The sequence below is a fragment of the Castor canadensis genome, chromosome 7 (assembly GCF_047511655.1).
Source record: "Castor canadensis chromosome 7, mCasCan1.hap1v2, whole genome shotgun sequence".
Lineage (NCBI taxonomy): Eukaryota > Metazoa > Chordata > Mammalia > Rodentia > Castoridae > Castor > Castor canadensis.
Genome location: NC_133392.1, coordinates 123,123,994 through 123,149,541, shown reverse-complemented (window position 1 = coordinate 123,149,541; position 25,548 = coordinate 123,123,994). Strand labels below are relative to the sequence as shown.

Below are 25,548 nucleotides of genomic sequence, written 5' to 3'. Positions count from 1 at the left end.
GAATTACAGGCAATTGATTTTTATCTAAAACTCAAGGGTCTAAAAGTGCAATGTAATAAGCCAGCACTACCATTCTTCACATTCATATTTTCATGCTCAAGAAAATGACTTATTAAGAAATCTAATCACATATGTTACAACTGCCCAGATGTAATAGACAGCATGTTAACTTGCAAACACGAATGCCAGAGATTAAGTACCACAAATACGTATTATAAGCAACCTTCTATTTCTCCAACAACTATCTGTGCCTGGTTTCTTGAAGTAAAGAGGGGCAAAGATAATTGTCCTAGAATACTTGGCAGTTACTCATTGCTATTTAGTGACTTTTCAGTGCCCCATTTGGTATTAACGTGAGCAATATTTACTGTTGTTTTGTGTAAGAGGCTAGGCACTTTAGACACAAAAATAAACCAGACCTGCTTCCTGAGTTCATAGTCTCATAGAAGGAAAGTTATTACAAGTGTTCTTTTTATGACCTAGCTAGAAGGAAAAGTTAAGCAAGCTTGACAAAAGTTTAGGAAAATAGTAACTGTATTCCACTATAAACTATTTCTAAACAAAATTATTTACTTATAACCTACTAACTGGCTTAAAGAAGGTCATGTATATCGAACATACTTTGCAAACTACAAATTATTATAAAAATGTTTCTTAACATATCACCTAGCACTATGCTAAGTAACAGCTCCAAAACAGACTATTGCTATTTATTCTCTGATACATTAATAATATGGCTACTAGGGGCTGGGATGTAGCTCAGTGGTACAGCGCTTGCCTAGCATGCGTGAGGCCCTGGGTTCGATCCCAGCACCAAAAAAGAAAAGACAAAAAAAAATATATATATATGGCTACTATTTAAGGAAATACCCATATGCAAAAACCAATGTGCTATGGTGAAATTTTGAAATCCACTTATATTCAAAGATACAACTGTTAACCTGAAAAAAGAGAATAAAAGCAATTTTTGCTTTTGTTATTGCCTTTTATTGAATAATATATAAAACTTCAAACTCAATTTATTCTCATTTATACATAAAAATCAGCCTAGTTTATCTATTTTTTTTTTAAACTAGAAATGGAAAGGAGCTAAATCATTTTTGGCACAATGCCCCACTCAAGAGTAATTTAGTTTTTTCAAGGCAATTTGATTTTTAAAAATGAGATAGATCAAATTAGGAAAAAGAATATAAGATTTGGGGCTGGGAGTACAGCGCTGCAGTAGAGTATGTGTTCAGCATACCAAAGGCCCTGGGTCTGATACCTGGCAGCACAAAAAAACAAGGCCAGGCATAATGATGCATCTCTGTAATCTCAACTACTTGGGAGGAAGAGATAGGAAGATTGTGATTTCAGGCCAGCTCCAGCAAAAAGTTAGTAATTCTGTATCAAAAACAAGGTAGGCATTGTGGTACATATCTGTAATCCCAGATGCACAGGTCTGAGTATATCCTGGGGAGAATCAAAAGACTATTTGGAAAACAAACTAAAAGCAATAGGATTGGGGTGTATGGTTCAAGTAGTAGAACACTTGCCCTGCAAGAATGAGGCTCTGAGTTTAATCCCCAGTACCACAAAAACATAAACAAAGAACATAAGATTATAATTTAAATTCTTCATAAAATGCTGGATTACATTAGATAAATCTCTGAAATCTTAAAATGACTGACTAGAAATTCAGTTGCATAGATGTTATTTAGCTTACTTGTCTAAGTCTTTGTTTTCATTATCTGTTATAGTAAATATAAAAGCCTTCTAACGGTGACACATTTTTACAATAACCCAAGCTTAAGAATTCCAAGTCATTATCTTTTCTTTATCTTCATATTTAATATTCATTAAATATTCAATAAATATTTAATTGTTTACAAAACATTTCTTCCTCTCCATTCCCATGCTTATTACCATTAAGCTAACTTCCACTGCCTTCACCACCTGAAGTCCAATCTTCATCCCAATCCTATTTTAGAATGCTCTTCACTCAGTAAATTCATCTGTGTAATTCAATACAATTTGCCCAGGATTTATTTTGTGAAAATCACCATACCAGTTATGAACACAGATATACTGCTAGGTAAATGATAATAAAACATAACTCTGCCCACAATCTAATAGGCATGAGAGACACACACACACAAAAATGTTATGTGAGAAGGTATGTATACAGAGATCAAAAATAATAAGGTTATTAATATGGGAAGACAGATATTTGATAACTCAATGAAGAGCCAATAGTCAAAGCAAAACCGATGAAATTCATAAAATAAATGAAAATTATCAAGGTAAATATTACATACATTAACAATATTTCATTAAGAATAAAAGGCATTTTTGCAAGGTTAAGTATTCCTTAATGAATAACATAGGCTTGAATGTTATCTTTCCAGACCTTAATGAACAAATACTCAAGAGTGTGAGTCCAAACCAGTAAATTTTACTTGTCTGATTCAGAAGCCAGTTATTCAATTAGGAATCAAAATGAACTTCTGGACTGGGGTCATAGCTCAGTGGTAGAGTGCCTGCCTAACCATGTACATGGCCCTGGGTTCAATCCTTAGCAATGACAATAATGACAACAGACTCTTCAGAGATATGACAATTTACGGGGAAACTGTATCACTATCAATTGGAATTCCAAGATTATTGCAAACAGGTTGAATGGAGTTAGTATTCTAAGGCTTTTTTTTGGTAACTATAAAAGGATTTAAATACAAGAGCTCCCCAAATACTTATCACTAACTGATATAACATGCATTTTACTTACTCACTATGGTTATTATCTTTTTCTTCTATCTCTCCTGCTGCTCCATAGGGCAGGAATTTACAAGTTTTGTTTACTGTTACATTGCCAGTGGAAGATTACTGCTACACTGCCATGAGGATTAGGGAACATCAGATGGCCTTGTTACTGAACCATCAGTTATCATTTCTATTAGTGTTATATTACTTCCTTTGGGCTTCTGTGTGTATATGTACATCCATGTATGGTTTGCATTCTGATAAGAGGCATATGACTATATCAAGATTTTAGCACAATTACTGGTTAATAATACTACTTTCTTATTTATTCCCTAAGTCCTTACCTGGCCTTAACTATTGTGTTCTTAGACCACCACAGAGGTCAAGACAGTTTCCAAATTTGTAGTATCATTAGAGATAATTTAGATCAGCTATGGAGGGACACATTAAATACTTTGCAAAGCTTATCCATGTCTTTTGCTACTACAGTTCCCAAACCTTAATAAAGACTTATCATTTGACTAGTCTGAGTGCTATTTTGAGAAATTCTGGACTGGGTATTTAAAAATTGAAACTATTCTGAGAAACACAGACACGTAAGAAATAGCTTAGAATAAGAGATAAAGCAGCAACATCAGAGAAGAGAAGATTTGGAGTTGAACACTGGTTCTGCATTTTGCCTTTCATTTACCAGTTAAGGCTGCAGACCAACACAGTCATGCTAATCTACTAGTTAAAAATAAAATTCATTGAGGTTTAGGTACCAATAACAAAATGTACCATTTCAAGCATACTTTATATATGTGTGTGTGTGTGTGTGTGTGTGTGTACATGTGTATGTATACACATGAATACATTCTTATAACCACCACCACAGTCAATATAATAGAAAAATCTCTTTCACCTCCCCAAATTATCTAATGTTCTTTGAGTCTGTTCCTATTCCTGATTCCAGGCAAAACTCACTAAATTAAAAGGAAAAAAAAATCAGTGTTGTATTAACCACATTCTTTAACAGCTATCTTTAAAGTCCAATCTTGCTTTTTTTAAAAAAAAATTGAAGAGTCGTTTACCTTCCCTACTCATTGAGAAGTATTGATGCCATGGTACACATTATAAAGCATTTCAGATTTGAGTATTGTACATTTTTACCAATTACTAAACTTTCTTTTCTAGTGTGAAAATTTCCACTAAATTGGTATTTGTCATTTTATTATATAGTTGAAAGACTTCATTATATAACCCAGATAAATGGCCTCTGCCAAATATTATAGATTTTACAAATATTTTCTCTCAGTTTGTGGCTTATTTAAAATATAAAAAAACAGTATAATCCAAAGTACAAATGATGCAAATCGTGAAGAAGTCCTATCTGTCATTTTTTTTTCTTTTATGGTAAGGCCTTTCAGTGTCCTAAGAAATTTTTTTCCTACCCAAGATCTGAGAAATTTTTATTCCTTATGTTCTACAGTTTTTATAGCTGTAGTTGTGTTTGGGTCTATGATTACTCTGAAAGAATTTTTGTGCATGAGATAAGGTAAAGGTTAGCATTGTCCTTATCAATATCTAGTCATACCAAAACCATTTTTTAAATCAAGCCCATTCTTTTTCCACTGCCTTACTTTGGTATTTGTTTATAAAATGTGTGCACAAATGTTTCTAAACACTTTATTTTATCCATTGGTTTGTATGTCTTTACTCAAATATTACATTTTCTTGAATACTTGGTTCTTTTAAAATTATTTTGGGAATTTTCTATCTTTCAATACTTCCATGTACATTTTGTAATTAACTCACTATTTTCTACCAAAAAGTGGGGGGGGGGCGCTAATGAGATTTTGAAAATTTGGTATTGCAGTAAATTCACAAATTAGTTTCAGGAGAACTATCACTTTAAAAATATTGAATGCTATAGCTGGGTATTGGTGGCGCTCAAGTAATCCTAGCTACTTGAAAGGCTGAGATCAGAGGAATATAGTCCAAGGACAGCTGGGGCAAATAGTTCATTAGACCCTATCTCCAAAATAACCAGAGAAAAGTGGACTGGAGGCGTGGCTAAGTGGTAGAGCACCTACTTTGTAAACACAGAGTTCAAACTCAGTTCCACCAAAGAAAAAAAAAAGAATGTTCCAACACATGTTCATAAAAGTTTTCTTCAGTTCTTAGGCTTTATTAATTTCTCTATGACAATTTATAATTTCAAATGTACAGATTTTTACACAGATTTTATTAAATTTATACTTAAGTATCATGTTTTTGGGTAGAATTGTGACTGTCATAATTCTTTTAAATTCCATTTTCAAAATAAATTTTTGCTACTCTATAAAAATGATTTTTTAAAAGACAGGGTCCTGATATGTAGCCTGGATTGGCCAAGAAGTTGCTATATAGCCCAGGCTGGCCTCAAACTCAAGATCCTCCTGCCTTAGTCCCCTAAGTGTTGGTATTATAGGCATGGCCACCACACCCGAATTCACAATTGATTGTATAGTGATCTCCTAGCCTTGGTAGTTTCACTTGTCACTTCTAGCAGCTTTAGTTGATTGTGCTGAACGTAGAAACAAACTACTAAATATTTTTATAAGAAGAGAGACAAATTCATTCATCGCTTTCAAATCTGCATGTGTTTCCTTTTTTCCTTAGCTTACTGTACTGATTAAGACTACCAGTATAGCACTGAATAGAAACTGTGGGAGTGGATATTTTTGTCTTATGTCTAATCTCAGAGTGAAAGTATTCTCTTATGAAATGTTACCAACAGCTTTTACATAGATTCCTTTTATCAGATGAGAGACATTTTGGTTTTTTTCTATTTCCAGTTTTCTGAGTTAATTTTCTCTTATTTAAATTTTGCATTACTGAAGACACATTTACAGATAAAAAATTCACCAATACTCCAGATGGATAAGCACAAACATATTTCTATCACCCTCAAGTTTCTTTATGTCCCTATTAGGATGAATCTCCTCTACCACTCTTTGGTTGTCTTATGTTTCCCTTCCCTTCCCCCTTTGTCTATAAAATAACAGTTTTATTGAAATATACTACATACCACATAACATAAAACCAACCTATAATTTATCTAACCAATTAAATATCAGTAGTGGTCTTTACAAAGAGCCAGCAGTGGGTTTCAATTATTTCTCTATTATTTGTCTGCTTTTTTTATTTCAATGCTTTCTTCTCTTATCTTTGTTATGTAATTTCACTTATTTAGATTTACTTTTCTCTTCTTTTCCTACCTTCTTAAGGTGGAAGAAGAGATCATTGATTTTGGATCCCCTTTTGTAATATAAGCATTTAGGCTTATAAATCCTCAGGTAGGCATTGTATTAGTTTTTGATAATTTTTTTGGCAGCAATGGGGTTTGAACTCAGGGCTTCATACTTGCTGGGCAGGCGGTCTTACTGCTTGAGCCACTCCACCAGCTGTGTTTTACTTTTCTTTCAGTTTAAAATAATATTTTTGTATGATTTCTTATTTGACTCGTGATTTTTTAAAAATAAAGTTGTTATTTATAGCCATTCTGTTACTGACATGTAACTTCATTTCATATTGGTCACCAGTAGTCACTTTAATCCTCTAAAGTTTATTGAGATTTTATGATACGTACATATAGTCTATCTTGGTGAATATACTACATGCACTTGAAAAGAATATATATTCTGCTCCTGTTGTGTCACATGTCTATAAATTTCAATTAAATCATGATGGTTAGTAATGTTACTCAAATCTTTTATATTCTTTCCTGTCATTTTTCTGTGAAGTGTTAAGGAATAGTAATGTGAACTCTTTAACTATAATTAAAGATAATTACAGTAAAATATTTTAGTAACTAAAAATCTATCATTTTTAGTTCTATCAGTTTTTGCTTTATATATTTTGAATTACTATGAAGTACATACCTATATACCTATTTAGTATTGTTGTGTCCTCCTGACGAATTGACTTTGTTTTTTTTTTTGGTGGTGCTGGGAATTGAATCCAGGAGCATGTGAATATTAATTAGGCAAGTGTTCTACTACTAAGCTACATATCCAGTCTTCGTTAGAATTTTCTTATGTTTAGTGTTTGCATGGTAAATATATTTCCAATCACTTATTGCAAAGCTATTAATAGTACATTAACCTATCATTGTCAATTAGAATTTGTTTCTTGTAGGCAGTATTTATTTGAATATTGCTTTATAAGAGTAACTGATAATCTCTAGCTTTTAGTGTATTAAAAATTTACATTTACTCTATCTACCAAAATGGTTAGATTTAATCCATTTTGCCATGTACTTTGCATTTTTTCCATCTTTTCCTTGTTTCCTTTCTTTCTTTTAGGCTTTTTTGTTGTTGTTGTTTCTATTTCATCTCTTTTAGGTACTTATTTGCTGTACTCTGTGCTTTTCTTCTTTATTGGTTGCTCTAAGGTTTAGAATATGTATCTTTAATAAAACAGACTACCTTTGATTAATATTGCACCATTACACATGCAATGTAGAAATTCTACATAGTATACCTTCATTCTGGGTTTTTTGTGCTATTGTCATAATTTTAACAATAGCAAGTCTGTATAATGAATGTTAAAAACTCCACATTGCTTGCTATTAAAGTTATCTTTTAATAAAATTAATGACAAAAGGAAAATTCTTTTTTTAGCTACATATTTATTATTACTACACTCTTCTTCCTTCTGTGAGATCCAACTTTCCATTTTCTATCATTTTCCATTTATCTAATGAACTTCCTTTAATATTTTTTGTAGTATATATTTGCTGATCCCCAAATCAGTTTTTGTTTCTCTGAAATAAATCCTTACTTCATCTTTTGTGGGGTTTTTGTTGTTCGTTTGTTTTTTTGAATCCAGGATCTATCACTTGCTAGACAGATACTCTATTACTTGAGCCATGTTCAGTTCTGAAAGATTATTTTCACTGAATATCAGATTCTAAGTTTTCGTTTAAAAAATTTCAGCAGTTTGGAATGCCATTCCATTATTTTCTAGCTAGCACTGTTTCTGATGAGAAATTTAGAGATTCTATGTTTGCTCCCCTGTGTGTAATGGTATAAAGTGTGTGTGTATACTTTGAATTTTTTCTCTTTTTCATGTATTTCCAGGCATTTGGTTATATGTGTTTATACTTCGTGGAATTCATTAAACTTAATGGATTGATGGATTTATAGTTTTCATCAAATATGGAAAAATGTAACAATTATTTCTTCAAACTTTTTTTCCTGACCTTGTCCTTCTTCCATTTTTTCCACTCCTTGTACATTTCTGGTTACATGCACATTAGGCTGCTTGATTTTGTTCCACCAGTCACTGAAACTTTGTTCACTTACTCTTGTATTTTTTCTCTCTGTGCTTCAGTTTGGATGGTTCCTATTGCTAGATCTTCAAGTCTTTTCTCTGGAAGTATCTAATCTCTTCATCCCATCCAATGACATTTGCATTCAAATATTGAATCTTTATCTCTAGAAATAATACATTTTATTTTATATATTCTATGTTCTATACATTTATTAAGTCCATGTTTTTATTTAAGTCCTTTAGCATATTCACTGTATTTATAATAGCTACTTTAAAGTTCATGCCTGTTAATTTCATTATCTAAGACACTTCTGTATCTACTGCTTTTGACGGATTTATTTCCTTGTTATGGATTAGATTTTCTTGTTCACAAGCACAGTTACTTTTTTATGGGGGGGGATGGGTCTGGGGTTTGAACTTAGGTCTTCATACTTACAAAGCAGATGTTCTACTACTTGAGCCACACCTCCAGTCCATTTTGTGCTGTTAGTTTGGAGATGGGTCTCAAGAACTATTTGTCCCTGCTAGTCCTGAACTATAATCTGATCTCAGCCTCCCAACTAGCTAGAATTATAGCCATGAGCCACAGGTACCTGGCATATAATACCTTTTGTTTGGATGCTGGACTTTAAGATTTACCTCTTAATCAACTTGCTCTTATTGAGCCTTGTTTTTAAGCTTTTAAAAGGCAAGTTTCAGAGAAGTCTTTACTTTAGAGCTAGTTTATTCTCTCTGCTAAGGTGTAACTTCTGATAGTATCTACTGAATGCCCTGTGCATTCAATACAGCATCTCTACTATAGTTGGTAAGGAACTCAAACTATTTCCATTTCTTTTTCCTGGATGTTGTATGTTGCCTAGCCTACTGAATATTCACCCTATACATGCACAGAATATTCAGTTAAAGATTTGGGGAACCCTATGTAGACTTCTGCTTTATTTCTGTTGGTACTCTATCCTGCAAAATGTAGCTACCTTACTCTTCCAAATCTCCAGTGTCCACGTTTAACTTTAGAAAACCAGTAATCTCTGCTTTGATTTCTTCTTCCTGCAATGGGACCCAGAAATTGCCTCCAGAGAAAATTTGAGATTATTACAAAACCAAATTGTTTCCTCCTTCAGTCTTGCATTACCTGTTGTCAAACACCTGCAAAAAGGAGTTAGGTATGGTAGCACATGCCTATAATCTCAACACTCGGGAGGTTAAGGCAGTAGGATTGCAAGCTTGAGGCCAACCTGAACTATATAGCAGGACCATGTCTTAAAGCAAACAAACAAACAAACAAACAGAACAAGCAAAAACAAACAAAAGGACAACTAAAAAAAAAAAAGCCCTGAAAACAATTGTTTCATATATATTATCCTGTCTTCTAGCTGTTTACAGAGAGAAGAAACTTCCCAGAGTAGTTACCCCTTCATGGGCAGAAGCAACATTCCACATTCCTGGGATTTAAATAAAATGAAATCAAGATTCACAGCATCAGAACTAAGTGTTTATAAGTTTCCTATTGGGGGTTGTCTTGCTTTCATGTGTTCTTCCTCATATTTATTGAGTAAACATGTCTCTTGAGTGCTTTAACCACATTCCCAAACTTCTTACTCTCTCTGTTCAGGATTGAGTCCATTTCACACCTTATTTTTTTCCCTTATAAAGTCAAACTTTCTTTTACTGCTTTCAAAGCTGTTCTTTCCATCTGTTTAGTCTTTGCCTGTGTTATTTGTAAAAGACTCTACATGTTGACAAGGGCAATGAATCCCTCCCCCAACACACACACACACACACACACACACACACACACACACACACACACACACACACACACACACACGCTACTGAGTCTCATCACCATCAGAAACATTATCCATGAACTTGCCAAATAAAGAAAAAGTCAGTGAAAATGTCTAAAGATTGCTGAATCTCTCTGCCCTAAAACAGGTTAAGAAAGTAATTTAAATAGCAAAAGATGACCTTGAAAGTACTCAAAGCATGCTTCTGATTCCATCTGTGTATATGATATACAGAAGGTGCTTTCTCAAGGGAAAAAAGAGTTAATGTTTGTTGAATGCCTACTAAATGCCAGACATTACACCAGGGGTTGAAAAACTTTTTCTATAAAGGGTCAAACAGTAGATATTTCAGGTTTTGTGGGGCACACATTTTTTGTTGGAACTACATATCCATACCAATATAGTATGAAAGCAAGTATATACCATATATAAACAAATGAGTGTGAATGTAACCCAGTAAAACATTATTAATTAAAACAGGTGGTAAGCAGAATTTGGGCTGATGATCATAACTGCCAATCCCTTGTTTTACATTAGGAAAACCATATGAAATTGCTAATATGCACCATTTTTGTTCTTAAAATGGCAATTTTATATGGTTTGACCTAATATGTTAACTCATTTAATCTTCACAAAAGACTTTGAAAATTTATTTCTTCATTTTGTAAATGAAAAAACTGAAACATACATTTTGTAACTTATCCAAATAATAGCAATACTGAGATTCAGTGAACTTGGGATGGATCTGCTCACATATGGGCACACACAAACACACACACACACACACACACACACACACACACACGGACAGAGTTGTTACAATTCAGCTCACAATATACCTCTCCTTTCCTAAATCTGTGTATTCTACTTGCCACTAAAGAAATGCTTAGTTTTGATAATATAATTTCTTTTAGAAGGAAAATAATCTGATTCTCAAAAAGTTTACCAAGTTACTACAATCATACACATAGATCCTTTAGTTGTTTATTGTCATAGATCCTACAGAGCACACAAAGATAAGGAAGACAGTGCCTACTTCCAATTTTAGCATTTACAAAAGAGAGCAGAAAGCTCTGCCCAGGACATGATAGTTCATGCTTTTATTCCCAGCTACTTGGGAACAGAGATATTGTTGTTTGAAACCAGTCTGGGGGGGTTGGTGAGGAGTGACTAAGACCTTACCTCAAAGAGAAGGCTGGTTATGGGCAGTAATCCTAGCTACGCAGAGGCATAGGTAAGAGGATTGCAGTCTGAGGCTGCACTGGGCAATAGCGTGACCCTAACTGAAAAAGAACTAAAGCAAAAAGGATTGCAGGTTGTGGCTCAAGTGGTAGAGTGCTTCAAGCAAGGCCCTGGGTTCAAACCCCAGAATGGCAGGGCAGGGAAACACAGGTATCCAAATTAAAATGGAATCAAACGTCCCTTTCTCTGGGAAGCCTTTTTTTTTTTTAAATCACAACTATCTGTTAGCAAAACTGGTTGTTCCTTCAGCTATGATCCCATTACATGTGTATAAACTTTGTCATTGTTTATTTATATATCTGTCTCCCACTACGAAAGAAAGAAAATTGAAAAATAGAAGAAAGGATTATGAACTAATTTTTACAAGGGTTGGGGAAGGTAGCATGTAAAGAGGGACACAGGCAACGCATCTTAAAGAAAGATCCTGAAGAAGGAGGTCATTGTTGTAGGTAAGAGGGAAAAATAGCAAATTAAGTGACACACAGTGGGAGAGAACATAAAGTATATCTGAGGATCAGGAAGATGTACATTTAGCTGGAGCTGAGACACATATGTTGTAATATTTAATCATTCATTCAACAAATATATACCAACCATTTACTCTGGGTTTGTATCAGAAAATAGATCTGGAAGGGAAAGTTCAAACCAAAGAAGGAATGCCATTATAAAAATCTGTACATAAACCACCAGGTTGCCACTGAAGATAAGTAAGCAAAGCTGAACATGATTCATGCTGTACTTTGGAAATATTAACCCTGCAGCAATGGTTAGAATGACTATGGCAGAAGCTTATGAATTTAGTTAATAAATTCAACGTGGTAAGTACAAGGTAACAGTGAGAGTTTGTAGTCAAACAGCAGCTTCTGTCAAGGGAGGGCAGGGGTGCAAGGGTAAGGAAAATGTCAGTAACTTGATACCTACTTAACAAAGGCATTAGGAAAATATCACAGAAGAAAATGCTCACCCTCAGAAGAATCAGAACAGATGACATTCTCTCATTCACAGTTTTCCCCTTTTCTTTCTTTGCTGTATGGGGTATGAATTTAAGGCTTTGTGCTTTCTAGGAACCACACTCCTATCCCCTTTCTGCTTTTAGTTAATTTTTTAGGTAGAATCTCACATTTTCACTCCAGGCCTGGCCTTAATCTTCCTACCTATGGCGTCCCATGTAGCTTAGACTGCTGATATGCTCCACTAGGCCATGCTTATTGGTTGAGATGGGGTCTCACTAACTTTTTGCCTGGGCTGACCTACCTACAGTGTGTGTCATCACGCTTCTTATTGCTTCAGATGGCGGGTGGGGAGGGGCTTACTAAGTATTTTGCCTGGACTGGCCTCAAACCACAATCCTCCCAATCTCCATTTTGCGTAGCTGGAATGATAGGCAGGAACCACTGCACCCAGCCTCACAGATTTTGTTTTTAACTAAAAAGCTATGTGTGAGTTCAGCACCAGTGGCTCACACCTTAATCCTAGCTATTTGGGAGGATCAAAGATCAAGGCCAGCCTGGGCAAATACTTTGCAAAACTCCATCTCCAAAATGACTAGAACAAAATGGACTGGAGGTGTGATTCAAGCAGTAGAGCACTTGCTTTTCAAGTGTGAAACCCTGAGTTCAAAGTTTAAACCCTGTCCCACCAAAAAAGGATATGTGTATATGTGTATAATTTTTGCCTTGTTTTATTTTTACTTCATAGAAGGCCAATGTGTAATGGTTTTGCTTATAAGTGATCTCAATATGAAAATATTTAGTAAATCACTTTCTGACTCCTAATACATGCCTAAAGATCTCTGATCCTAAAATCTGTAATTTCTCAAATTCTGAGTTAAGATCCCTTAGCCAGTGATAGAACTATGGAGGATGATTGGTAATATTAAAAGAAAAAGGCATACATACCAAAAATATTAAAACTGAAGGAAATTTTCCTCCTTTGTATAAGCATTATAAAACCACAGACTAAAAAAAATACATATATTCAGATTACATTACAATAAAGTGTCTAGAAATAATTCACATAGTTCAACATTTTTTCTACTTTCTGGAAGGCAAGGACATCCCTTATAAAAGTGTAAAATGAGATTTCGCCTACTTGCAACTCCTTGTTCTCACAGATGAACTGTCACAGCATGAAAACATTCTCCTACTGGTGAAGCTTTAGATACCTATTCCTCAGATAAGAAAGTGCAAAAGGAACTGCAAGAGTTATTGACAATTCATACAGTATCTCATACCCCTGTTAAAATACAACTACAAGAAAAGACAAATTTTAACTCTGAAGAGAGATAGGCAACATTTTAAATAATTGTTGACTTCACTGAGTAGCTTGAAAATGTCAAAAGAATGATAGGTTCATAAGAGAACTTTAAGATTACATAAGAATCTAATTCTAATTATAGTAAGTCTATTTCTTTGTCCTGTTTTCAAAGTCAAAGGTTAATGAATAGTATTATTAAAGAAGACATTTTCTGTGTTACTGAAAAATATTTCTCATACAGTACAAAAACATAAATGAAAAAAAATTTTAATCTAGTTCATTATTTTTTTAAAAGACACTTGACATAATTTATATGCCATAACGTTTATTCATTTTAAATGTTCAATTCAATGATTTTTAGCAATTTGGAGAAGTATAACCTTTACCATAATCTAAATTTAGAACATTCCCATCATTCCAAATCCATTATTTTTAATTTATTGTATTTTCATAAATTCATGGGGGTCACTAATATCTAAAGCTACTGTATATTCAAAGCCACACAAATTTCTATAGCTGAGGAGAAACAGTACAAAACTAACTTCACTTTTAATAACCTTCTTCTACTCTGGCACTGAGAAATAAATGTTCAGGTGCTTTCACTGAAAGTTAAACCATTCTAAGTATTAAGTTATGGCATACACTGTCTTGGAAAGAAATTAATTATATTTTTGTTGGTAACACATTTCAGGCTGTTTACACAGCTGACATTTCTCAGCTGTACCCAATTCATGCCCTAAGCTGTGAGGACTATCTTGTTTTGTAGCAGATGCCTCCACTTCAGTGATTTCAGTAAGTATAAAAACATCACCGCCTGCAACAATATAGATTACAAGCACCAGCTTTATACGTTTTTATAGTCATAAAGGAAAAAGGGTTTATGACATTTATTTAGCTAGAATCTCCTTAGAATACTACAGTTAAGCTATCTTTCCTAATCTCAAACACTGGAGCTAGTGTATCTGTTGTGGCACCAGTTAAAAGCATCTCTGTTGTATCAAATCATGCAGCTCAAGGCAACATCCTGCCAATGTGGCAACATTTGCTCTGGGGAAATCTGGGCAGGCACCACTTCACAGGTTCTGGGACAAGGTGCAAATATGAATAATGAGGCAAAGAGAATCAAGCCTCTTAATGGGGACTCCCACTTAGATACAGCACCAAGTAGTACTAAGTTCTGGGTTACTGTCAATTTTACATTTTTCCTTATTTTTCTATAGAAATGAAATTCTGACTATTTGTTGGACAGTTAAATGTTATAAAAAACCACTAAATCATGAGTCTCATAAAAATTAGCACCTAAAATATGTAAGGCACTTTGTTACAGAAGAATTGATCATATTTCATTGAATTTTCCTATTACTTTTGAACTTACACCTGATAAGGCCTATTTCAGTTTGATTTCTCCAACTGTGGTGGTCAAAGCCACTTTGCCTGACCTCAGCCATGAGGGCTAGTGGAGCCTCTCAGAAGCCAATATAATCCCACATTTCTAGACTTTCTCTATTACCTTATTTCCTTACTTTCAAATCAGAGTTATTTTTGCTTTAAACATTTTACTATGGAAATCTTCAAATGTACAACCCAAATAAAAGCATCAATCACTCAGATTAAAAAATGATCAATAGATGGCTAATCTAGACTGCCTTTATCCTTACTTTCCCCACCACCCCACAGGTTATTTTGTAGCACATTTCATTTGTTTAAATTAGCCAATTCTTGCCTTATGATCCTGTTTGAGTTATCTTAATTATAAAACTGATTCTCATTTATTAAGTGGCTACCATGAGCCAGGTAGAAGAAATATATTATCACCAATCTTTATAACAAATGTAGCACATTTTTTAATCAAATTTGACATTAATAGGAAAAAAATAAACAAAAAAAAAGAAAACAAACAGACAAAACCTACAATTATAGCCTTAGTCTTATCAATGGTTAACTAACCAATAAGTCCAATGATAGAATGTAATATTAATGCTAAAATCAGTAGTTCAGAAATAAATGTCTTTACCTAAAAATTTTTCTTGGAAGAGTTCATTTAAAAACAGTAAGAGTTCTGCTACTTCCTGATTATTTTTAAAGTTTTGAAATACACAACACATTTTCCAAAGGCACAATGTTTATATGGTAATTAGATTCAACCAGCATCTACATCAACAAATTGTCTTAGAATTTTTCTGTCATCTACAAAGAATTCCTTTATATCAAAAAGCATGATACCAGTGCTAGAAGAAGACAAACAGTATTCAGACAGAAGCACAATATTTAGTAGAAAATATGAAAAGGTAATTCAATTCTTAGCCATAATCACTGAGTATTATTATAGGATGTTTACAAAGTCCCAATTTCTTCTTCACCTTATTTTAAAAATTAGATTTAACTGAGAATTCCCAAAAACATTCTCATTTTTACATTTTTTTTTTTGTTTTAAATGGGTATCTGCTTAGAACAAGCAAATGTATATGGGGAAAGGTGACAACTTAATGACAAGCTGGCATCCTTAGATGACAAAACTTATTCTCTTAGAAAAAAGTGATTACTGGAAACAAGGCAGAGATAAGAAAGATTCAAAATTTATAAGAAGAAAAATATTAAAATAAATCCAGCAGCTAAAAGTGACAGATTAACTCTTTCAGTTTGGTAATAAAGTTTATGGATCTCTTTAAGGATAAAGTGCAACTATAATTCTAGCTACTAGGGAGGCTGAGGTTGGGAAGATTGCAGCTTGAAGCCATTCCAGGCAAACAGTTTCTGAGACACCCATCTCCAAAATAACCAGAACAAATATGGACTGGAGATGACACTCAAGCAGTAGAGCACCCACTTTGCAAGTGTGAAGCCCTGAGTTCAAACCTCAGTCCCACATTCACAAAAAAATTTAACTTAAGTAAGTTTTTTGGTGGTATTGGGGTTTGAACTCAGAGCTTCACACTTGCTAGGCAAGTGCTTATCACTTGAGCCACACTTCCAGGCCCCATATTCCTCCACATACATTTTTTTATTACTTATTTTTTAGATAGGGTCTCATGTTTATGCCTCAGGCCAGCCTCAAACCATGATTCTCCTACCTACATCTCCCAGTAACTGGGATTACAGATTTGTCGCAACACACCCAGCTTGTTTGTTGAGATTGGGTCTCATTAACTTTTACCCAGGCTGACCTCAAACCATGATCCTCCCAATATTTGCCTCCCAGGTAATTGGGATAAGAGGAGGGTGCCACCACACACAGCCCATTTATTTTTTCTAGAGCAACTGTGCACTAAGAAAAATGTAGGCTTAAAATTATACACAATGATTAAGTTGATACTGAAACATTTGTAATTAAGGAAAAACTTTCTTCATTTTTTTTTTGTAGTACTGGGGCTTGAACTCAGAGTCTACACCTTGAATCATTCCAACAGCCCTTTTTTTGTAAAGGGTTTTTAAGAGATAAGGTCTTGCGAACTATTTAGCTTCAAACCATGATCCTCCTGATCTCTGCCTCCTGAGTAGCTAGGATTACAGGCACAAGCCACCAGTGTCAGGCTAAATACTTCATTATTAATACCCAAATATATTATTCTCATCAAAGAAAATTAAAGTCAAATCAAGAAGCGTCAATTTCCTGACACTACCAAGACAATGTTGATGTGTTTGGGTTATGACATCTTTTTAAAAAGAAATCCAAATGATTACAACTGCTTTTATTTTCACATTGTTTGACTATGAAACATTCTTTCAGTGGAATATTCAAAGCATTCGATTCTGCTTATTATCAATGCCAATTAAACTGAAAGTGGCAAAAAAGAGAGCGGATTTAAAACCGAGAACTTGATGGCTACTTACTGAGTCATCTGTGGCAGAGGTTGGCCAGCCCTCCCATAATTGATGTCGAACAGGTATACTTGTAAGGTCATACACATTTCTCTTTACCTATAAAAAGAAAAAGCACAATTGAAATAAGGCTTCCATATGATTTATCATAGTATTAGCCAATGTATATGGCATACAATGTATTCAAAATAAGAATTTGGAACTAAGAAAATACAAGTCAGAAAAATTTTGTAAAAGTAAAACAAAAACAAATTTAAAAGCAGAATTTCAAAGAAGGGTAGATGAAATAATATTTCAAGAAACAACCTTTCTTCTTGATTTTTTTCTTTCTTCATTGTTTATGAGTACTGGCTGACATCAAGTACATAGTTCACTTAGAATAGACTATAAATGTTTATAATTTGTTGAATTTTAAAACTTACATCATTACACATTAAAAACTATTTCAACAGAATATTTACTGATATCAGAGCTAGGCACTTCCTGAAATACATTAAATGCTATCAAAGATTTAAAAATAAAAAGCAACTGATTCACAAAGGCAACATTGTAAAAATGAGAGGAGGAAATAATCAGAATAAGGTGCTGAAAGGCTAAATTCTATTTTGTCCAGTAATTAAAAAGTATTAGATCTTACCAGGCATGGTGGTACATGCCTGTAACCCCAGCTACTTGGGAAGCTGAGGAAGGAGGACAGAGTTAGAGGTCAATGTGAGCAAATTAGTGGGACCCTGACCCTTTCTCAAAATAAAAGATAAAAAAGGCTGGCGATGTTTGAATGCTTGTCTAACATGTATGAAGCCCTGGGTTAAATCTCCAGTATCAAAAAAACCAACCAACCAACCAACAAACAAACAAGCAACAGCTTTCTTAAGCTTTTTATTCAGAACAGCACACAGAAATTATATTGTATTCTTTATTTGAAATTAAAATAAATTAACAAATTATAACAATGGAGAGACCATCCACCTTAATTAACTCTTCAGGTCAGTTATACCATTATTATAACAAATGGAGCTAGTGTTGAAATGTTCCACATAATACTTATTGTTAGACCTCAATATGGTTACTGATATTTCAACAAGCACTATTGATTCATGCTTTTAAACTGCAGAAGCCTACAGTGTCATATTGTTCAATTACAGCATTTTATTATCACATTACTTTTTATTAGATATAAACACATCTAAGTTACCCTTTTAGGGAAATACAGATATACATATATTAGGGAAAGGAAAACAAAACATGGAACTCAATCTATTTTAACCTCTAATGTACACCTGTGAAAAAGACTTAGCAAATGAGATCTGAAGAGCTTGGGACATGGCTTGATCCGCACTCACTTCAAAGAAAGCTTTTCTTCAGAGATTCTTAGCAATAATGGCCAGCCTACCCTTCAACATTTTGTTTCTAGTCACATCAGCTTTGGAAATTTTCATCAGTCACTAGCAACCCAACTTAACCAACTGCAATGGGGCTAAACACTAGCCATTTGCAAGAACTGAGCCTATTCTGTCATGCTTACATATTAGTGCTCTTAAGGAGAAATCTAAAGCATTATATTAGTAAGGAAAAGGAAAGGACAAAGGAAGGAATATGAATAGTTTTTTAGCCTCAAGGCAAAATTTCCTCCCTTGGATTGCCTGGATATACCAAACTTCATCAGCTATTTTTTTAAAGGCAGGTAAAAATTTACACATATTGGAAAGGTGGTAAGGCTACTTCACTTTGCAGAGTATACACAAATACTATGAGTGCATAAACAAATAAATTTGGAAATTCTTTAAATTCTACCTTAATTTCAAAATACAACAATACAGTATTTGGAAATTAGTTATTTTCTTCTTTCAGTAACTAATCTGTAACTGCGCTGAATCAAATAACATTCCTCTGCTATTCTAAGCCTGAAAAGCATGTTCTTACTATAGTGTTATGTTGGTATAAAGCACAACGCCACACTGATGTGCTGAACAAAAATGATCAAAGTTAAAGTAACGTTAGCCATTGCACAAGTATTTGGCTTCATTGTTCTCCCCAGAATGACATCTGTTAAGCAACTTGTCATAGAATAAACTGACTAATGCAGACAGAACTTGGCTAAGAGAGTACCATGTGAAGCATTTTAGGGTAATGCCTGGTTGTTCCAACACAAAGGCTAAATTTACACTGTACTATAAAAGTAAGCCAAAGGAATCTTGTGTTAAACTATAATCACTAAGCAACAATTTAAGTGAAAACAAAATGGCTTTTCAAAAATAATTCCATGCTTATCAATGCTGTAATCATAGGCAGAATTTTTTTATCATTATATGGAACAAGAACAGTGATAACAAAAGCACCAAATAAGTGGTGATTTTAGTAACAGAGATATAAAAATCCCATTATCATTGATGAGTACATTTAATTAAAAATTTAAATCACAATCTTGCAGGGAAGTAAAAAATCCAAAAGGTACACAAAGCAAAAGTAAAAACTGATTATTTTAAAGAGCAGTTTTCACTGGGGAAGTGCTCAAATGTAGAGCCACTGCAGGTAGACCACCTGTCTAGGAAGTATGAAGCCCTGAGTTCAAGCTCCAGTACCACAAAAAAAAAAAGTCAAGTTTTCTAGGAAACTTGAATGAGAAAATATGGCTGTGTATAAAATGATGTGGATGAATTTAAAATTAACATAAATCAGATTAAAGATACTTAGTTCTCCCAAAGAAGGGAGAGAACGAGAAGAAAGGAAGGAAAGAGGAGGAGGAGGAGGAGGAAAGGAGGGAGGAAGAAAGAGATGGAGTGTAAAGGGCGTTGAGGGAAGGATAGAAGGGATAAAGATGAGGGGAGAGTGATTGATTTGAGAGATATGTAAGCACTTGAGAGAGGTAGAAAGAACACCCACACACAACACAGGCTGGCAGGTTGGTTTGCTATGGCTGGCATGCCTAGCTGCCATTATTGTGCTTATGATGGAGTTTCATCTTTAGAGACCATGTGAAATGCCTGTAAAGGACACATGGCACTTCACTGGGTAACATTTCCTAAGGGCCTTTTTATCTCATATTTTTTCTTTGATCTGCATTGGCTCAACACCATGCTGAACCTTCATAATCTTTTCAATTCTTTTTTTTCATTAAGCTCTAAATCTATGAGATTTCAGGCTGCTAAGCTATGTAAGTGTTTCAATTAGTTCTGAAGGAATTTAATAAATACTTTGGTTACCAGCTGAACATAAGAATGACATTATAAACCATATTGTATTTAGATTAAGAGTTCTAGATTGATAACAGATTTTTCAGACAAGAAAACTGTGAACTGAGAAAAAAATGTCAGATTAACTTGAAAAAGTGCAGAATTAATGTTATTTACTTTTCATTGTTAATATCTATTTACATATTATAATTAATGTAAAAAAGCTAACAATGATCTCCACTTCTAAATTCTTTATTTCCTCAATATCTATGGTAGTTTTAATGCTAAACACAGCACTGGAGGAAAGATCATTATGTTTAATATGAAATTATAAAAGTATATTCATAAAATATTCACTTCCCACAAAATTGTCTTTCAATGCACTTAAATTTTCAAACAGCTTTATTTTTAGTAAAATTTTGTCAGAATTTCTAAGAGAAATAGTTCTTTTATTCTGTTAAAGGATAAATTTTAAGGCTCAGATTAGATTCAAATGAGTTGTTCTTACCCTTTCAAGTTGAAAAATAGAAGGCTAATAGAGAACACTGTCATTTAAAGTAAAATCATCCCTTGTGAGCTAAATGTTGGTCAAAGCAATAATAAAACATTTCAGGGAATTTAAAATGTCAATCAAGTATTATCCAAGTGAACAAAGTCTGAGGTGTTGTGCAATAGAGAGGCAGAGAACTAGACTTCTAATCCTAATTCTGCACAGCTATTACTGTAGGCAAATTGGTAGAGTCTTTCTGAGATTGAGTTTACTCAACCTTAGAAGAGAGTAAAACACGATCACTTCTGATTTCCAGAGCTCTAAAATCCTATGATTTCATGAGGATATTGGACTTAATCTTAGATGCAGAAAAAGAATTAAATATGCAAGACAAGAAAGTAATGAAGGAAAGTTTACAGCCAGTAAGACTAGAAAACAGCAGAACAGTAGAGTCAATAAATATAATGGATGCCAAAAAGGAAAACTGAAAATAATTTCAGGTAAGAAATAAAACATTTAGATGAATTTTTTTTCTTGGAAGCAGAAAAGTCTTGTTCTTTACTTTTATTGTACTTTTAAAAAATGTTAATATTTCCTTCTCATGAAAACTCATTTAAAAATATGGTTTCCCTAAGAACTATTCCCTCAACCAAATGTTATCAGTTCTGCCAGAATACTATTACCTAAGTGTTATAGTTTTTTTAACTTATTCCACCATTACAAAATTTTTGAAATCTGGCACATGATTATTCACATTTTAATACAGCAAAAAATAAAAATAAAATATGTAATTGCCATGGGCTTAGAATAGCTATTAATAAGCTCTCTCTCATTTCTAAATTTTCTGAATTCAAATACTAGAGCACATTATATCCTTTACAAAATGTATCCTGTAACTATACTCATCTATGTCATTTTTCCTATCACTCTTCCAAGAAAAAGGTCTCTGGTCACATTAGAACCTAAGTTCATCTAATTTTAAATTCATCAAACTTTGAGCTCCAAGTACATCAACATTATCAAGTAATATTCTGGTTAAGAGTTTGCCAAAAAATAACATGCATGAAGCATTTAAGTCAAAAAGAGGCATCCAGACTAGGCTTAGTTCCAGTTCCCTAGCAATCACTAGTTCTCTGAAAGGCTTATATAGTTAAGAAACTCATCACTTCTGATTCAGAGTGGGTTTTGAACACATACTTCATATCTGATGCCTTTTCTTTTTCTTCTGTTTTAACATATTATACACATATTGCAGTTGCACATTGATTTGCTTTACTAAGATCCAAGTAAAATCTTCCTAAAAATTTTTCCCGAACAAACAAACAAAAACGGTTGAAACTGGATTGTGCAAAGGGAATAAGAAGGTGGCATCAGTAATCAAATGTTAATTAGCAAGCTTTTTTTTTTCCTTCCCCCAGGGCTGGTCTGTGTTGGAGAATTCAAATCAGAAATCAATGCTCCAAGTGTTTAACTATTACTTCTTCTCATTAACCATTTAAAAGACTGAGCAATTTTCTCCTCATAAAAACAGTAACTCAACATTTCTCTTTTCTCAAATACCATATTTCTGGAAAATAATAATGTTGTTTTAAGAAAACTAAAAAAAATGAAGTTGCTTTCAAACAGACTTTGAACTCACTATATTCTGCACTTTTAAAACATCTTTTGGTTGTAACTGAATTCTTTATTCTAACAACTGTAACTTAATTCTACTTTATACCATGAAGTATAAACTTATTTCATTTCTCACTTACCTATAAAGAAATGGGACAACTGTCATTTAAGAGAATACTGGGATGATGATAATAAAGTAAATCAGATATGGGATCTAGTTCAAATGCATATAATTATAAATGGATTTAGACCATAACAACAACAAAAAGAAGAGCTAATATTTTCATTAGAAACATGGTTATATTCCTAATTTAACACACTAAATTTGTTGTGGTGGAAACAGTATGAAAATTGCAAATTAGATCATATTTAAGGTAACTGAACTACCAGTCATGCCTTTGTATCTTTAGTTAACAGTCTGGATTTTAAAACAAAAGGACAATTCCTAAAGTGCTTTAAAAAAAAACATTAAAAGATGAGCAAAGTGGATCATGCTTCTCACAAAATGCAGAGGCTAACTTTCATCAGTTTTCTGAAAAACAAAGAAACAAATAAATACGAGAGAGAAACTGTGAAGTTGCAAAAATTGAAATTATAAATGAAAACAATAGGTTGTTGTTTTCTTTTACAACAGTGGCTGTCAAGGTGAGATAGATGGACCAGAACTATTAGTATTTGCTAATAGAAATGCACTTTCCTGAGCCTGGCTGCGTATCTATGGTGCTGGACACTGGCCCAGCAAATTGTGTTGTAATCACCCCTCCAGGTGATTCTTACCAATCTGTAAGAAGCACTGCTTTCAGACACACAAACTAAGTACAGGCGCTTCCTTACAGCCAATGCCTCTTTAGTTAACTGATTCTAAAACTCTTTGAACTCTCTGTCTAAGGTCTTAGGCTAGTTTTTTTTGAGAATGAATATAATCAATCATTTCTTACAGATATTCTGTAATTTTGTTGGGTAAGTAATGTTACTAGTATTAGTATTCAAAATTAATACTAATCTCTTCAGACTTCATAGCACTTAAGTGCAATATCTAAATTTCGGCTAATTGAAAACCTTCAGTTTGTGTGCCTGAAGTTTAAGTGTGATTGCTTTCTGGCCATAAAATATATTTGGAAATTATATTAAAACATCAAATCTGCAATAAATGATCTATTGGTTACACTAACTGACTTGGAAGATACTTGTGCATGTCAGCTGAATTGAAAAATGTCCTAAAATACCAAATAACTGTGTTTGAGCCATAAAAAACTAAACAAACTTTATCTAATCTAATTTAATCTATCTTATCTATCTATCTATCTATCTATCCATCCATCCATCCATTTTTGACTCTCATAAGGATACCTGAAACAATACCCAAAGAAAAAAAGTCAATCTTGGTCAAAGTTAATAAAAGGTTAATAAAAGTCAGTTAAGTCCTTATCCTTGAAAGCAGTATTTCCTCTCCACACTTTGTGGAAACGGAAAGGGAACAAAGTTGTCTCAATTACTTAATGGACCAATAAATAATACAGAAGCAAATGTTTTTATTGCCCAGAGTGAATAAAACAGCAGTCACATAGTAAATGCACTTAAAATTTCCCCCACTTAAAATCAAATAAAGTAATAACTGTAATTCCAGGAAGGAAAACATCAATTAAGTCCATAGTCAAAATTAGAAATAACAATTGTAAGAGCATCTTTTAAGAGTTTTACTTTAGCCAACATTCATTTGGTAAAGTTCAATTTTATATGCTACTTCAAAGATTGATCACACAGGGGCTGGGAGTACGGTCCAGTGGTAGAGCATGTGGAAGGCCCTGGATTAGATCTCTTAGCAGCAACAACAGGAAAAAAAATTGGTCACAAAAACTAAGAAATACTTGTAAACCAAAATGTTTTGATTTTCAAGACTGTTTTAGTAGGTAAAAATCTGATACAATGTCAGAGCAATACACTAGTTGACCTTGAGGACATAATCATATATGTAACCAACTATTAAGCTACAAGAGTATTCACTGCAGTTTTGTTTATCACTACACACAAACAGAATAGTAAGATAGTTAAATAAATGAAATATCATGCAGCATTAAAGTAATGACATTAAGGCAGGGTAGGAAAAGTAAGGCTCAGAGGCCAAAGTCAATTTGCTGTCTATTTTTGCCAACAAACTTACACTAGAACATTGTACTGTCTGCTTCTTCAGGTTAACAGAGTTGAGTAGATGCAACAGAGTCCTCACAGCCTGAAAAGCTTAAAATATTACCTAACCCTTTACAGAAAAAAATTTGCTAATGCCTGATGTAAAAGAATAGTTAGTAAAAAACTGTGCACAGAAGCAAAGAAAAACTAGGGAGTGAAGAATATAGCTCAGTGGTAGAGTGTTTGCCTAACATGTACAAAGGCCCAGGTTTAATTCCCACAATACAAAGACAAAAGAAAAGCACGGGTTACAAAATAATGTACACTTCTATTTAAACTATGTACATACATTTGAGATATGCATTCTGTATGTATAAATAAAAGACCAAGAAAGATACACAACAAATGTTAAACATTTATTTTCTGTGCATCATGGGATCATCACTCACTTTTAATTTCTGTTTAATCTACTATTCTAAGTTTCTATGACTTCTGTAAATCAGAACATTAGTGTTTATTTTTATTCAAAGTAAAGAAATAGACTTCAACCAGAACAACCTAGGTTTCATTTCAGCTGGACCACTTCTTACCTGAGAAAGGGAAAAGGCAACTGAACATATATTGGGCATCTTTTATAAACCAACTACAGGTTTTATGTTAACATATCATCCTCACAATAACCTTTTACATATATTATTATCTTCATTTTACAAATACAGAAACTGAGGCTCAGCTAGAATAATTTAGTCAAGGTTACTATAATTAGCAAATAGTGAGATCTGAATTTGATTTAGTTCTATGAAACTCTAAAGTCTAGACCTTTTCATGATTATGACATATCTCTTAGCCTGAATTTCCTCTTCTGTAAAATAAAAGGTTGCAATAAACTACCCTTAAAATTCTTTTCCACCTGACACTTTTTTAATTGTAACATCTAAGAATTGTTGTTGTTATTGTCGGCGCCATTATTGCCAACAGAGACAGAGTCTCACTACGCATCTCA

General features: G+C 33.5%; 1 protein-coding gene and 1 long non-coding RNA gene across 4 annotated transcripts in view; both read right to left on the bottom strand.

Moving 5' to 3' along the window:
- The window catches only part of LOC141424947 (uncharacterized), a 37,667-nt gene extending 20,521 nt beyond the window's left edge, over nt 1-17,146 (bottom strand). Inside the window, exon 1 of the long non-coding RNA XR_012449918.1 lies at nt 1-17,146. This exon is cut by the window's left edge and continues 12,935 nt beyond it. This is a non-coding gene — a long non-coding RNA (uncharacterized lncRNA).
- Nucleotides 1-25,548, bottom strand: part of Faf1 (Fas associated factor 1) — a 410,583-nt gene that overhangs the window by 168,911 nt on the left and 216,124 nt on the right. For all 3 annotated transcript variants that reach the window (XM_074080173.1, XM_074080176.1, XM_074080174.1), the window contains one exon: nt 17,154-17,240. In XM_074080173.1, coding sequence (XP_073936274.1) covers nt 17,154-17,240 — 87 coding nt within the window. The remainder of the gene's footprint in view (nt 1-17,153; nt 17,241-25,548) is intronic.